Below are 14,480 nucleotides of genomic sequence, written 5' to 3' on the forward strand. Positions count from 1 at the left end.
TTGGGGAAATTTGCTTTTTCTGCTGTTAAGCCTTAAACTTGATCTTGGTCCTGTTTTGGGGGAGGATTTGGTGGGTTCCCGTTTCCTGTTTCCACGTTCATTTGGCCAAATTTTTTTTTTTTTTAATCTTCAACAGTACTGGGTAAGTTGTTATTCTAGAGGCCCCTTGTGTGTCGCTTATCACATACTTATTTGACTTTTGTGTTAATAATTGTTTTAACGCCTTTGTGGGCACGTCCTGAATATGCTACTCTCCCAAGGCCCTTGGCGGTGAGTCGCGGAACGGGGTTTGAGGACCTGCCGGGGAGATGGCCCTCCCCGGGGGGGGCGGGGCCAGTTGCAGGCGTCACGGGGCAGCTCCGCCCCCCCCCCCCCCCCCCAGACGCGGGCGCTGGTGGCGCCATCTTTCCCGGCTGCGGGAGGGGTCACAGGTCAGTGCCGATCCTAGCCGCGAGTGAGGAGGGCGAGGTGAGTGACCAAATCCGGCCGACGTCTTCAAGTCCCGAGGGGTACGAGCAGCAGGAGTGGGTTGGCTCGTGAAAGGGAAGGGCGGGGGGCCTGATGGCGGGCCGGAGATGCAGCTGGGGGAGGGGAGCTGTCGAGGGGAATGGGGAGGGGGCGGAACCTCCGGGTACCGCTGGTGTGAGAGGACCCCTGCGGCCTAAGGGGCGGTGTTCCTTTGGTCCCCAAACCTCATCTTTCTCACTGGGCTCCTTCATGCTGTGCCGGCGCTCCAGTTGGAAAAGAAATTCAAAATTTCTTTGTCTCTTTATTCCTTCTGGAAAGTGTAATAATTCGGAAAACCTGTGATGTTTCATAGGAGTGAGCTGTCCCGGAGGGAAGGTGAGGATGTAGGGTTTCTTAGGGCAGCCAGAAAGGGAGCAGGAGTAATAGGTCAGAGTATGGGAAGGTAGGGCACTGGCTCTAGGACTGTCGTCACGGTGTCTGAATCCTGGTTTAAATATTTTCTTCTTTATTTCCAGGTGCCTTTTCCTCGGGGCAGCCCAGGATTCTCCAAGAGGACAATGGATTCTGGAACTCGCCCAGTTGGTAGCTGTAGCAGCCCTGCAGGGCTGTCACGGGAATACAAACTAGTGATGCTGGGTGCTGGCGGTGTAGGGAAAAGCGGTAGGTGATGTATTTCTTACATTTTAAAAGAAGTTAGAATGAAAAATTCTTAGAACAAATGCCCTCCACCCAAACCAACTGGGAGACTGGCTATCATGCAATATTGATAATTACAGTTCTTTCTGTGGGTGACCTTTGTGTGGATTTTAACTTTCCTTTATTGCTTTAAAGCCATGACCATGCAGTTCATCAGCCACCGGTTTCCAGAAGATCATGATCCCACCATTGGTAAGTCAGATTATCACTTTGGTTTTCCAAATAAACCCCATAAAAGTGTCTCGGTGTCAATTTTTTCAAACAATTTTCAACCATTTATATTTTGAGCCTTTTTTGGTGTCTAATTCAGATTTATTTAATAAGAATATCATAGCAGTTGGTAAGCAAATGGATTTTTTTTCCCTTAGCTTAACTGTATATGTATATCAGCCATCTTAGTCTGTCTTTTATTGAGCATTAGTGGGACACTTTCTTTGTTATATTTTTATGGTTGGTATATTGTATTGCCAGGTTAAGGGAAAAATTTAAAAGCCACTTAACGAAGCCTTTTGCTATTATTTTTTCTAAGGGTCTGACTTGAGACTGACTCTGTAACTATGAGTCAGCTGGTTTGAACTTCCACAGAAGGAAGCAGAAAAACAAGTAGAGCCAGCCTGCTGAACTCTTAAAACCCAGACATGCAGAGCCTGGACTTGTTCCACTAGAAGCCTTTAATTTACTTCCTTATACCTCAAGTTCATTACATAGCAAGGTCTTTCTTCGTGTCTTTTATAATCCTTAATGCTCTGTTGTTAGTAAAACAGTGTTAGAGAGTAAAAAGTAATTTTGTTTTGCCTTTTTTTTTAAACTGCTGTTCTATGTAAACACCAAGAACAAGAATGTTACTATCATTCCCGAACCATAAGGAGGCAGGTTTGATTTTTAGGAGTTATATCCCAGGATAAAAGAAAAATGGTGATGGGGATAGAGGAGGGCACAGAATACCTGCCATATTACTTGTATTTTCAGGATGTGACACTTTGTCATGATCCTGGGTCTCTAGGAAGGATTTCCATTGGGTCAGTCCTCTGCTGCTCTTTTTTCCACAGAGCCAATGAGTGTTCTGTGCTAACCCATCTTTGGATGTGGTCATTTTATATAGTAGATGTTTCTGTGGCTTGGGGAAAATAGAAACAGTGCTTATTTTTTCATGTACTATATTAAATTTAGAACATTGTTCAGGAATTCACACTATGGTGGGAATTCTGGGAATAAAACTAATGTAAGGCCTAGGATAATTTACTTAGAACTCCAGAAATATCTTTTCCTGGGACTTCCCTGGTGGCCAGTGGTTAAGACTCTGTGCTTCCACTGCAGGGGGCACGGGTTCAATCTCTGGTCAGGGAACTAAGATCCCGCATGCCATGCAGTGCGGCCAAAAAAAAAAAAAAAGAAAAGAAATATCTTTTCCTTTCTTCAAAGTAAAACCTGGGAATTCCCTGGTGTTCCAGTGGTTAGGACTCAGTGCTGTCACTGCCAGGGGCCTGGGTTCAATCCCTGGTCAGGAAACTAAGATCCCACAAGCCGCATGGGGTGGCCAAAATAAAAAAAAAATTTTTAATAAAATTTAAAAAAATAGTAAAGTAAAACCCATAACCTTGTCCCCTGAAAAGTTACTTTTTTTAATCTGTTGATTTTTTTTTTTTCCCCAGTCAGCTGCTCTTCTGACAATATTATCTGATTTCAACACAAATACTTTCATCTCTTGAGTTCCTGTTATGTGCCAAGCACTGTGTTAGGCCCTGGGGGTACAGTAGTGAGCAAAAAGATATGGAGTCTGCTGTCATTGAGTTTACAGTTTAGTGCAATTTTGTTTCAGACTTTGGCTGCTAACTCTAAGAAAAACTTTATATTGTAACCAGTATACATATAAGTATATGTTTGCACATATGTATATGTAATTAAAATATCATGAAACTATATTTACCTCACTAAGTTTGGTGCACTCTTGTATTTCCTCTTTCATTTTAGATTTCTGCTTGTTTACTTTCATGCTGGTCCCAACCCATTAAATTCATCCACAATTCGCAAATTCTAACGGATCATGCGTGACCTGTAGTTTGAGAATCATTGATTTAGTAGGCTCTTCATTTTTGAGGAAGAGTCAGAGGCAGGGGTTCAAGAAAAAATGTTTGAAGGAAATACATAAGGATGTAAGCAGCAGTTGTTTGAATGATGGAAATACTGAGTGAGGTTTTTCCCTTCTTTTTTACTTTGCTGTATTTTCCAAGGTTACCATAAGAATACATAATGTGCTCTCATAAAGGAGAAATTATGACAATATGGATTCTTTAGAAAATAGTAAACTCTGGTTTTTGCTTTTCATATAATGTTAAAAATGAGGAGAACTATAGCATATGGTTAAGTACATAAAGCTTTTGAGTCAAGCAGCCCTTGGATTCAATTCTGGCTATATCATTAATGAACTTTGTAACATGGGGAATACATTTAATGTTTTAGAGTTTAATTTTCTTTACCTGTAAAATGGAGGTAATAATACCTACCTCACTGAATTATTGTCACTGTTGAATGAGCTAACATATATAAATCACTTAGTATAATGCTTGGCGTCTAATAACTATTTAGTAAATGGTAAAGTTACTTTTCTGGCCTAACATTTTTCCAAAAGACAATCTCTCAACTCTTTTAGAATTGTAGGTGAAGTCTAATAAGCTTTAGGTATGAATAAGCTTATGTCATGGTTTATGTGAGAAAAAAGGAAATTAGTTGAAGACCCAATTTACATGTCTCAATGGAATTAGGAGCTTCCTGAGAACATTTGGGCACTTAAATGTGTAATCTACTTCTCCATAAGATGAATTTCAAAATAAGGTTACATATTCCTGCATTTATGGGTTAATAGTACCACCTTTCTTCCCTTCTGTAGAAGATGCTTATAAAATCCGGATCCGTATTGATGATGAGCCTGCCAATCTGGACATTTTGGATACGGCTGGACAGGTATTAAATCCCAAAATGCTATGCGTAAAGGCCTTTTTGTGCTAGTAAAGGGGAGGGGAAGACTTACGCAGAGAAGATCATTAGTTCATCTCTTTTAATTTTTCATGCACTCTGACTCAGGATAGCAGGTAACCAACATCTCTCTTTAATCTGAAATAAATAGCTAAAGTGTATATAGTTCCAGGTTGCATCAATACACTAACAATCCTTGTTTCCCTCTAGGCAGAGTTTACAGCCATGCGGGATCAGTATATGAGGGCAGGAGAAGGGTTTATCATCTGTTACTCTATCACCGATCGTCGAAGTTTCCATGAAGTTCGGGAGTTTAAACAGCTTATTTATCGAGTTCGACGTACTGATGATACCCCTGTGGTTCTTGTGGGAAACAAGTCTGACCTAAAGCAGCTAAGACAGGTGAGGATAGAGTAGAAAATTCTATGTGTAGTCTTGTGGGATTAGTCATTTGTGTTTCTCTGTTTATAAATTTCTTTGCCTTAAAAAGAAAATTTTAAGTTAGCTTCTCCCTAGCCTGGAAAACTTCCCTATATCTACTAATGTGCTCTTATTTTGGGTAAAATCTGGATTTTAGGAATCAGTTTACAGGACAAAACCCACAGGATAATAATCAGATGACAAATAGAATACACATTAAGTGAAGGATCATGGGATTTTCATTTTCTAAAACCTCAGAAGTAAATCTCTTTGTGTTGCAAAAAGAGAAACTTAGGCTTCAAGGTATACTTCCTGATGGTGAGGATTATGAGCCATGGAAAGGGAGAATAAGAGAAATTGTAGAGGATTTTAGAATAAATGATACCCTTCAAGTTAGCAACAATGTTTAAAATTTTGCTGTTTGGTATAGAGTTGAAGGAGTGGTGAAAGGGGCATGTTTATCACTACCAGTGAAAGCAACGAATGGTACAAACTTTTTAGAAGTAGTTTGACAGTAGTTAAATTCATAATGCTTCTCAGTTAATTCCTGTTTGAATTAATCTATTCAGGGATTTATATATGCATTGTTCATTGCCAGGCTTTTTATGGTAGCAAAAAATTAGAATAAGTCTAAATGTCCAAAAGTAGGAGAAATTATGGAATATCCATCATTGGATATATTGATTTCAGGTTCCTTATGGTTTTCAGTATTGTAGTTTAAGTATACCTCTCTTTGTCTTGTGATTTACATTCTTGAAATGAAAAGTATGAAGAAAATTAAGATTGTATATTTGATATCTATAACTATTCCCTGTTCCAAAAAGTTATCTTTAAAATAGACTAGAAATAGAATCACATAATTTGAAAGCAGAAGGAATTAGAAATCATGTAATCCAGCCTCCCAGCATTACAAATATCACTCTGCTCTGCTTGGACCTTTCCAGAGTTGAGGTACTCTCTTCCTGTTAAGGTAACCCCTTCACTTTTTGGGGCAGTTGTGATTATTTTCTGCTGTTACCAGTATAAATTTTCTCATGTTTACATTTTTAAAGGTCACCAAGGAAGAAGGATTGGCTTTGGCCCGAGAATTCAGCTGCCCCTTTTTTGAGACATCTGCCGCATACCGCTACTACATTGATGATGTATTCCATGCCCTTGTACGGGAGATACGTAGGAAAGAAAAGGAGGCAGTGCTGGCCATGGAGAAAAAATCTAAACCCAAAAACAGTGTATGGAAGAGGCTAAAATCACCGTTCCGGAAGAAGAAAGATTCAGTAACTTGAAGGGAAGATGTGAAATGTTTATCTGTGAACTGCAGTGCTTAATCAGAGCAGTCCAATAACCTGCATTAGTGAGCATGGTGCTTGTTCTTTCTCCTGTTATGACTGTTATTTTAAAAATAACTGATGAAGGGGACATGCCCACTAGGAGTTTTCAATGATGTGGTATTTAAAATATTGTTTCTTAGCTAATTCTGATTTTATTAACCCAGTGGAGCACTGTCTACTTTTAAATTGTCACATTAGAATTCGATTTACCAATGTTTTGGGTTCTGTTGCTGATATTAATTAATGTAAATTTTTTATACCCCGGGGAATACGAATACCATACATGTTTGCCCAAGCTCACAAGAGGAATTTTTTGCCATGCACTATTCTGCATTCTCTTTCAACTGCAATTTCCTGGGACTGTCCCAGGTAAGGACTTCAGTCTTTTCTGTTCATGCTGTGCTTCCTGGAGACAGAACAAAAATCATGGGGAAATCAGTTCTAAAGAGATTGGTGCTAAAGTTCAGCAAATAGCTGTGGAACTGACTCCTGTTGCAGATTATGGAGTGATGATATTGGGGAAATCAGGCTGTATGTTTCTGCAGGAGCTTGGCTAGAAAAAGTTAGAATCAGAACAGTGCTCCTCAGAGGAGCCTGTCTTTTCTAACAAGTACACATTTGACCCAAATGCACTGGGATGGATGAGAGCAAAGAGAAACATATAAGATGTAATGAAGCTTTCTCCTACAAGGTTATTTTACTCTTCCTTTCAGGGTTTTGCCCTTCTTTACCTTCACAGGTAAACATTTTGGGAACCATTACTGGGTTACTAAACTGTTGTTTAATCTAAATCCTTGGTTGGGACAGCCATTGCCTTGTACAGGTTTATTTTTTCCCCAGAGATGCACACACAAATACATTTACATTAATTGCTTCCTAGTGCTTTCCCTTAGCTTCCCTGTGCTCTCTAGAAGAGCTAGGCCTGGCAGAATGTTTTTAGGCCCTTCGTCAGACTGACTGCATTTTCCATACTGAAAAGACATCAGGAGTTAGTAAAATTGTATATGTGCCTCCTTGACATAGACAATCACTAGACTCAGTGTTCTAAGAAAGCCTGTGGCATTTCTGTGTAATGAGCCAGTCTGAAGCTTTAAAATTCCCATATGTTGAGTTTCTCATTGAAGATTTCTTTACAAGGACCTTGCTAAGTTCACCTCAGGGTTTTGCCTGAGCCTTGACAAAGCTTAGCCTAAGACAGTACCACTTTGATAACTGCATAGTTGAGAAACTATCCTGTCTTCTTGGGAAGAATCAGCTTTAAATATTGGTGGTGAGGTCTTTCTTTTAGAATCAGGATTATTTTGATACCTGAACTTGTTATGTGTGGAGATTAAGCACAAAAGTGCTAAGAGTAGTGTAGCATATGTTGAACATTAAATGTCACTGAAGCAGTGTTTGTGACCACTTTAAACTCTAAGAACATGACTGTGTAGCATCTCTTAAAAAGTGCACAGCTCAATTCACTGTTTTCCGTTTTTATTAGTCAGGACAGGGTTGTTGTATTTTTTCTTCCAATCAGTGGTATGTGTTCTAGGTCTAAAGGAAAGTGATGGTTGTAACTTTTTTAGCTGAGTAGTAATCCCTTTTGAAACTCCTGAAATGTTTTTGCTACCAAATAAATCATGGTTTATGGTACTCAAGCCATCCAAAACTGAAAGATGCAGAATTTGAATCTATGCAGGACAAAAATCTTACAGGAACCATAGCACTTTGGAAGTGTGAAGTTAGAAAAGAAGTACAGTGCAATTCTATTTTAACAGTATTTCACCACATTTAAACTAGCTTAGAGCCTCTTAGGTTTAATGCCTTAGCTTCTCATTACTAATAACCTAGGGAATTGTTATTAGCATCAAGCAAGATGTTGACAGCTATGTAATTATATCTGTAAGACAGGAGGGAGTTTGTAATGTATATAAGAAAAATAACAAATGGGTGTTTTTAAGACTATCACTATCATATATTTGATCATTGGATTACTTAGCCCATCAGGTAGTATTGAGAATTCTGTTCATGGTGCTAAATAGTTTGAGGGGTATAATATGTGTAAGTCATAGCTCTATTCTTAGTGATTGTATAGTGTAAATAATTTATAAGCTCTAAATAGTCAGCTTTATCTAATTTGAGGGCATTAAAATCAATTAACTGCCTGGAACTTTGAGGAGAGAAAAATTCAGGGACAAGTTGAAAAGCACTGGAACTGTTCATGTCCATACCAGATTGGCAAGTTACAAAATTTGGAAGCTGGTGTCTAGAATTAACTGTTTAGAATTCCAAAAGAGATATATGTTGTAACTTTGTGATATATTAGCAAGAATTGGTCTACTGTAATGTATGGGGAGGAGAGGGGAGAGAAAAGTTTTTCACTTATGCACTTGTATATGATGACAGTTTGTATGACACAATACAAAACTTTTAAACAACTTACTGGGCCTTTCCTTTACTTACCTATGTATGGGTAGAAATGTCTGGAATCGTTACACAAGGGTCATTTTAAGAAAAACTTAATAACTTGAGATTTTATATGCTGGAAAATATTGATTCAAAAAAATTTGAGTGCCCACCTATATAGAACACCTGTGTCAAGTGCTCGGGAGCATGCCACGGAATGCTCCTTTGTCCAGAGATTACCTCAGTGCTTGCCTAGGTCGAGGGGTGGATGGGAGGTGGAGGTGCTGCCATCCAGCTGTGGAAGAGTCTCCCCTGTGTGACAGTGAGCTGGGGTCCCGGCTCTGGGCATCACCTGGCTCTGATTCCTGACCCTAAAGCACTGCCCACTGTCCTGGAGCCAGCAGATGGATGACACTTGGTATTTGGCCATGCCATTGGAGGACTTAGTTTGCGGAGTGTGAACTGCTGCTTCCAGGGCAGGTGCCGGAGAGACCCCACTGATACCCCAGCATCTCTGGGGAGAGGCGAAGGGACAAGGCACAATTTTTAAAAAAGAGCCTACCTCTTTGGTGGGCAGATGGGAAAAACATGTTGAAAGTGGTAGTGCATTTGCCCACCTGATAAAGGGTTAACTAAAGTTGTTTCGAGTATGTAAACTAAATGTGAGAGAATGAGGAATAATTTTTTATGTGAAGGTCGTTGCTTTTATCTCCACTACTCTAAATGGGCATCAGCGTTGGTAGAGAGGACTTAGTTTGGACATTGAGGGAATATATTTTTGTGTCCTCATGATTTAACATTTATTGAGTAGGTCAGTAACTGTCAGTGTGTCCACTATTTAAATGGGTAATGGAAGAGGAGCATTCCATGTTCTAATGTAACCTCTGTTAGGATAGACAGTGGAATTACAGTCAAAGTATTTATGGACACTTATGTGCACTAAGCACTGTTTGCTTGAAGAGCTGTGAGGGATTCAGAGGGCTGTAAAATATCCTTGCTCTGGAGCTTTGATTAAATTTGCATATACAAAACAACTAGAGATCAATCTTAAAGCAACAGATTACGTACTTCCAAGTCAGAGTGTTACAAGGATTCAAAGAAGGAAGGAATTAACATAGCTCGGGCAGATCAGTGGAGCCGACTCTTTAAGAGTGAATGGGAGAGGAGGCAAAACTGAAGAGAGACTGAATTTGACCTGAATAGAATAATGAAGAGATGAGATCAGAGATGTAATTTCTGAAATTCCTCATTCCTCGTATGTATTGCTTATTTTCTTTAAAAAAAAAATTGCTTATATAAGTTTAGTACGCTGTTGACAAATAATTGGCAGTGTTGCACTTTTTCCAAAGTCAGTCTTGAGAGGGGTGAGACAAATTTGAAGTCTTATTTTTAAAAGTCCTTGTTAACTTGGCAAACACTTGGCTTTAAAAGATGGCTTAGGGGGCTTCCCTGGTGGCACAGTGGTTGAGAGTCCGTCTGCCGATGCAGGAGACATGGGTTCGTGCCTCGGTCCGGGAAGATCCCACATGCCGCGGAGCGGCTGGGCCCGTGAGCCATGGCCGCTGAGCCTGAGCGTCCGGAGCCCGTGCTCCACAACGGGAGAGGCCGCAACAGTGAGAGGCCCGCGTACCCCCCCAAAAAAGAAAAGATGGCTTAGGGACTTCCCTGGTGGCGCAGTGGTTAAGAATCCTCCTGCCAAAAAAAAAAAAGAATCCATCTGCCAGTCCAGGGGACACGGGTTCGAGCCCTGGTCCCGTGCGTCACAACTAGAGAGCTGTTTTGTTTTTTCTCATTTTCTCACTTTAACCTCTGGAGATTTTGATTTCATAGATTTCTGATAGGACCCGGGAATCTATATTAAAACAAAAACCTCCCAGGTGATTCTGATTGCAGCCATGCAGCCATTCTTGGATTAGGAATCACTGAGCTTGATGATGTCAAAGTGTCTTGGTAGATCATTGGAGGACTGTTTAAAGCAGTGATGAGTTGTAGTTAACAGATGTGGAAAATTGTGGCTCTATGTAGAATGGTGTGGGGATGGGGAGCAACTGGAAGTAAGCAACAAGAAGTCTGCTCTAGTAGTTCATGAGTAAGGAAACAAGGGCTTTGGCTGTAGGGACAGGCAAGAAATATAAATTCATACCTTGTTATGAAGGAAGCCATTGGATAGCACAAAGTGCTGTTAGGTCTTAATGTTTGGGATATTTTGAAATATATATATAAATATATATCAATTTTTTTAAAATTAATTATTTTTGGCTGCATTGGGTCTTCGTTGCTGCACATGGGCTTTCTCTAGTTGCGGCGAGTGGGGGCTACACTTCCTTGCAGTGTGCGGGCTTCTCATTGCGGTGGCTTCTCTTGTTGCCGAGCACAGGCTCTAGAGCGCAGGCTCAGTAGTTGTGGCGCACGGGCTTAGTTGCTCCGCGGCATGTGGGATCTTCCCGGACCAGGGCTCGAACCCGCATCTCCTGCATTGGCAGGTGGATTCTTAACCACTGCGCCACCAGGGAAGTCCCGCAATCAACTTTTAAATATTAGTTGGCCTTGAGACAAAATTACTGAAATATTTTAGCTTTGTCTGATAGTCCTTGCTTTAAAAAGGAAGAAAAAAACATGATGAGCAGCTTTTGGTTCAGTGTGTACATTCCCCAGCACACATGATTATATCATGAAGTCACCCAGTTTTTTGAACAAAAGCTGCTGGGGTGGGGACATGTGTCATTTCCTGCCCTTCCCAGAGCTGGTTATTACTAGAGTTTATTACAGTTTGCTCTGAGCCAGGAGAAAGTCTTTAGCTCCAGAAATATCCCCCACCAGATACTTTTCTTATTTTCTTTGCAGAGGAGTGTGTAGGTGAGAGAGTGGAGGCAGAGAAACTTATGGTTTATATGAAAGTGAGTGTAACTATGTACTCAAATACGGTGCAATCGACATAAAATCTCTGCTGGCCTGGAAGGCATGCATGCACATACAATTTAGTCAGAAATAACTTGCACAGTCCCACCCAAAACACTGAGGCTATTCTTACTTTCATATCCTTAGACTCCTCAAGAGAGTATGTGGGTCTGGTTGCAGCTAATATACATTCACCGCCACCACCAAAAAAACAACTCTAGACCAAACTTCTTTTGAAACTCTGACTCAGAGTAAATAGGAAGAAGAGGCAAAGGCTTTTTCTGTTTGCTTTAGGTCTGCTTCCTAGACAGTATTTTGTTCACTGCCTGTCTGCCTTTATTTGACAAACATTTACTAAGTGCCTACTGAATGCCAAGGCTTCGTGTTGGGTGTTGGGAATTCAACAGTGAATGAAAACAAGCATACAGCTCTTGGAGTCTCAGTTCTGTCCTTTGGGTGCCTCTAATTCTAAAGTGCAAAATCTCCTGCGAGATTTGATCAAATCAGATGGTGGGAGAGTGAAAGGGGGTGGAGGACAAGCAGGAGTTTCAACTCCTTGGTAAACAATAATGTTTAAATGTTAACTTGGAAAAATGCCTGAGAAGAGGCTGATTTGGTGTGAGTGAATGTAAATCATGAAAATGTCCAGTTTCATACAATAGCAGATAACCCTCTAAAACATTCTTGAGGACATTGGCATCAAGAGCATGAATACATTGTAATTTGCATTAGTTCCCGTAGCCTCTGTTTGCATCTTTCTTTGAAGTCTCCACCAGTAGTGATGGTAGAAAAAAGAGGTTCTGGAGTCGGAGTGCACAGGGTGAATCCGAGCTGCATTGCTTATAAGTGGTGGAACTTGGAACAAGTTGTTTAAACTTCTTGGACTTTTTTTTTTTAAATAAATTTATTTATTTATTTTTGGCCATGTTGGGTCTTTGTTGCTACACGTGGGCTTTCTCTAGTTGCGGCAAGCAGGGGCTATTGTTCGTTGCAGCGCGCAGGCTTCTCATTGCAGTGGCTTCTCTTGTTGCGGAGCACGGGCTGTAGGTGCGCAGGCTTCAGTAGCTGTGGCACACGGTGCTCAGTAGTTGTGGTGCACGGGCTTAGTTGCTCCACGGCATGTGGGATCTTCCCGGACCAGGGCTCAAACCCGTGTCCTCCGTGTTGGCAGGTGGATTCTTAACCACTACACCACCAGGGAAGTCCCACTCCTTGGACTTCAGTTTTGTCATCTGTTAAATGGGGATAATAATAGCACATATCCAGCAGGGTTGTTGGAAGGATTGAGTTTTAAATTTATAAATTCCTTAAAATAGTGCCCAGCATTGATAAGCATTCAATCGTGTTAGCTATTTTTGCTATTACTATTAAAAAGAAAATGAGTCCCTCCTTACAGATTGTCAGAGCTTTTCAATTAGATCGAGGTTTACCATGATGTTTGAGGTGAATTACCAGCTCCCCAGACTTGAACACGAGAGCAGCTAATGAATTCCCAGGCTCTTATCGATTTTTCTGTTAGCACATCTATTCCTGGGCCTGCTGAGCTTTAAGACCTCCTCTACGAGTTTGTTCTTGAACGCCAAGCAGAGTTTTGAGCATTTATTAGAGGTGCTCAGAAGGTGTATTTGACCTAACATGGTATTAGGCAATTGAGATACTCTACAGCTTACTATCTTGTAAAAGTTATACTGAATGAGAATAAATTGTTCTCAGTTTTCTGAAAAATTAATGCCTTATGGCTAAAACTTATGTTGTTCTTGAATTATTTAAAGAACACTTCAAGCACTAGGCTGTTTGTCTTTTCAAACCACAAGGTATGGGGGATGGATGAAATTGGTAGGTGAGGCACTTGGTAGGTTGGCAACTCTTCTCAGAGTTTGTTACCAGATCACAGGAGAAAATACCTTGGAGTGAAAGGTACTATAGAAAACTATGTGGGAATTCCCTGGTGGTCCAGTGGTTAGGACTCCACACTTTCACTGCTGAGGGCCCAGGTTCAATCCCTGGTCGGGGATCTAAGATCCCACAAGCTGCATGGGGTGGCCAAAAAAAAAAAAAAACCGACTACGTGATGTTCTTCATTCATTGCCCACCCTGCATCAATTCTTTCTTCCAAAGGAAATGTTTTACTCAAGAATCCACCCATCTCCCATACTCAGTTCCAGGACAGTCCTAAATGGCCTAAAGATAATCCCATCCTCCTTGCCTGTGATTGGCTCAGAAATGACCATGTGACACATTTTGGACCAGCAAGATAAGAGGAAAGAATAGCTAGAGGCTTCTGGGAATGATTGACCTTATCTTTCTAGGAGAGGTCCTTTCCCCTCCGCCCCAGGGGGGTGCTTCTATAAATATAATGGTTAAGCTAGCGTTGAATGTCAGAATGGCCCACAGAAAGAACCTGGGCCCCTCATAGTATTAGTGACCTTTTGCTGAGTCAACTCTGAAGCCTAACCTGCCTCTGGACTTCCAGTTAGGTGAACCGATCCATATTCTTAACGTTTAAGCCAATTTGAATTGGGTTTCCTGTTAATTATAGCCAGAAACATCTTGAGTGCCAAGATACTCTTACCATCATTGTTATTATATTATCATGTTAGAAAAAAGTAATATGCAAAATTATACACATACTAGGATTGGAATCATACAGTAGTTCAAAGAGATTGGAAGGAGATATGCCCAAATTAATACTGTTTGCCTGTAGGTGGACTTTTCCCAGTTCCTATGAATTGTACTTTATTTTATGTGTTTTCTACAATGATCCTGAGTAACGTATCAGGGGAATAAATGTACAGGAACTAAGACTAGAAGACAAAATGGTTGTTAAGGTTTTGGAATCTTGATTTTTTTTTTCCTCTCCTCTATTTTGTAGTGTTCTTATCATATGCTTCGGATGTTAGTTTTGCAGTTTAAAAATGTTTTATAGTCCCTCAGCTGAAACTTTAAAAAGTTTTAAACCTTTTCTCTTGCTTCCTTTCTCTCTACTACTTGCGTGTACACACAGCGTTCCTTTTCTTTCAGGGCATTTCTCAGTTTGTGATTAAATGTTTATAAGTGTGACTAATTGATTAATGCTTGTCTTCTTCTAAGATCCTCAAATGCAGGACTCTTGCTCATCGATGTCTTGTATCCCCAGTACCTGGCATATGATAGAGACTCGATTAAAAAATATTTCCTGACTAATGAATAAATAAGAGAACAGAATCAGCCAGTCTCAGCATTGCTCTTGGAAATATTTCCAATGAAAAGGGGCAGACTGATTCTCAGCACTAAAAGCCATCCTCTCTCTCTCTGGTGGTTATGATCTTA

General features: G+C 40.5%; 1 protein-coding gene across 3 annotated transcripts; it reads left to right on the forward strand.

Annotated features, from left to right (window-relative positions):
* The first annotated feature begins 160 nt into the window (after positions 1-160).
* RIT1 (Ras like without CAAX 1) lies at positions 161-8,309 on the forward strand. Of its 3 annotated transcripts, none has more exons than XM_029228998.1 (6): positions 161-468; positions 984-1,128; positions 1,300-1,356; positions 4,052-4,125; positions 4,348-4,539; positions 5,610-6,150. In XM_029228998.1, the coding sequence occupies exons 2-6, from the start codon at positions 1,026-1,028 to the stop codon at positions 5,838-5,840; spliced, it is 657 nt and encodes a 218-aa protein (XP_029084831.1). In that variant the 5' UTR covers positions 161-468; positions 984-1,025; the 3' UTR covers positions 5,841-6,150. The 3 variants fall into 3 exon arrangements, with proteins under 3 accessions (XP_029084831.1, XP_029084829.1, XP_029084830.1); XM_029228996.1 differs by having other exon boundaries at positions 371-509; positions 5,610-8,309; XM_029228997.1 differs by lacking the exon at positions 161-468 and adding an exon at positions 642-843.
* The last annotated feature ends 6,171 nt before the right edge of the window (positions 8,310-14,480 follow it).

The sequence above is a fragment of the Monodon monoceros genome, unplaced genomic scaffold (genome assembly GCF_005190385.1).
Source record: "Monodon monoceros isolate NGI ecotype Baffin Bay Population unplaced genomic scaffold, NGI_Narwhal_1 Super_Scaffold_18, whole genome shotgun sequence".
NCBI lineage: Eukaryota > Metazoa > Chordata > Mammalia > Artiodactyla > Monodontidae > Monodon > Monodon monoceros.

Bases quoted from the DNA above. Each gene is read 5' to 3' on its own strand.
- RIT1 (XM_029228998.1), top strand. From the start codon at position 1,026: ATGGATTCTGGAACTCGCCCAGTTGGTAGCTGTAGCAGCCCTGCAGGG. The intron at 1,357-4,051 runs GTAAGTCAGATT...TCCCTTCTGTAG, and splicing joins AGATCATGATCCCACCATTG to AAGATGCTTATAAAATCCGG. The intron at 4,126-4,347 runs GTATTAAATCCC...GTTTCCCTCTAG, and splicing joins TTTTGGATACGGCTGGACAG to GCAGAGTTTACAGCCATGCG.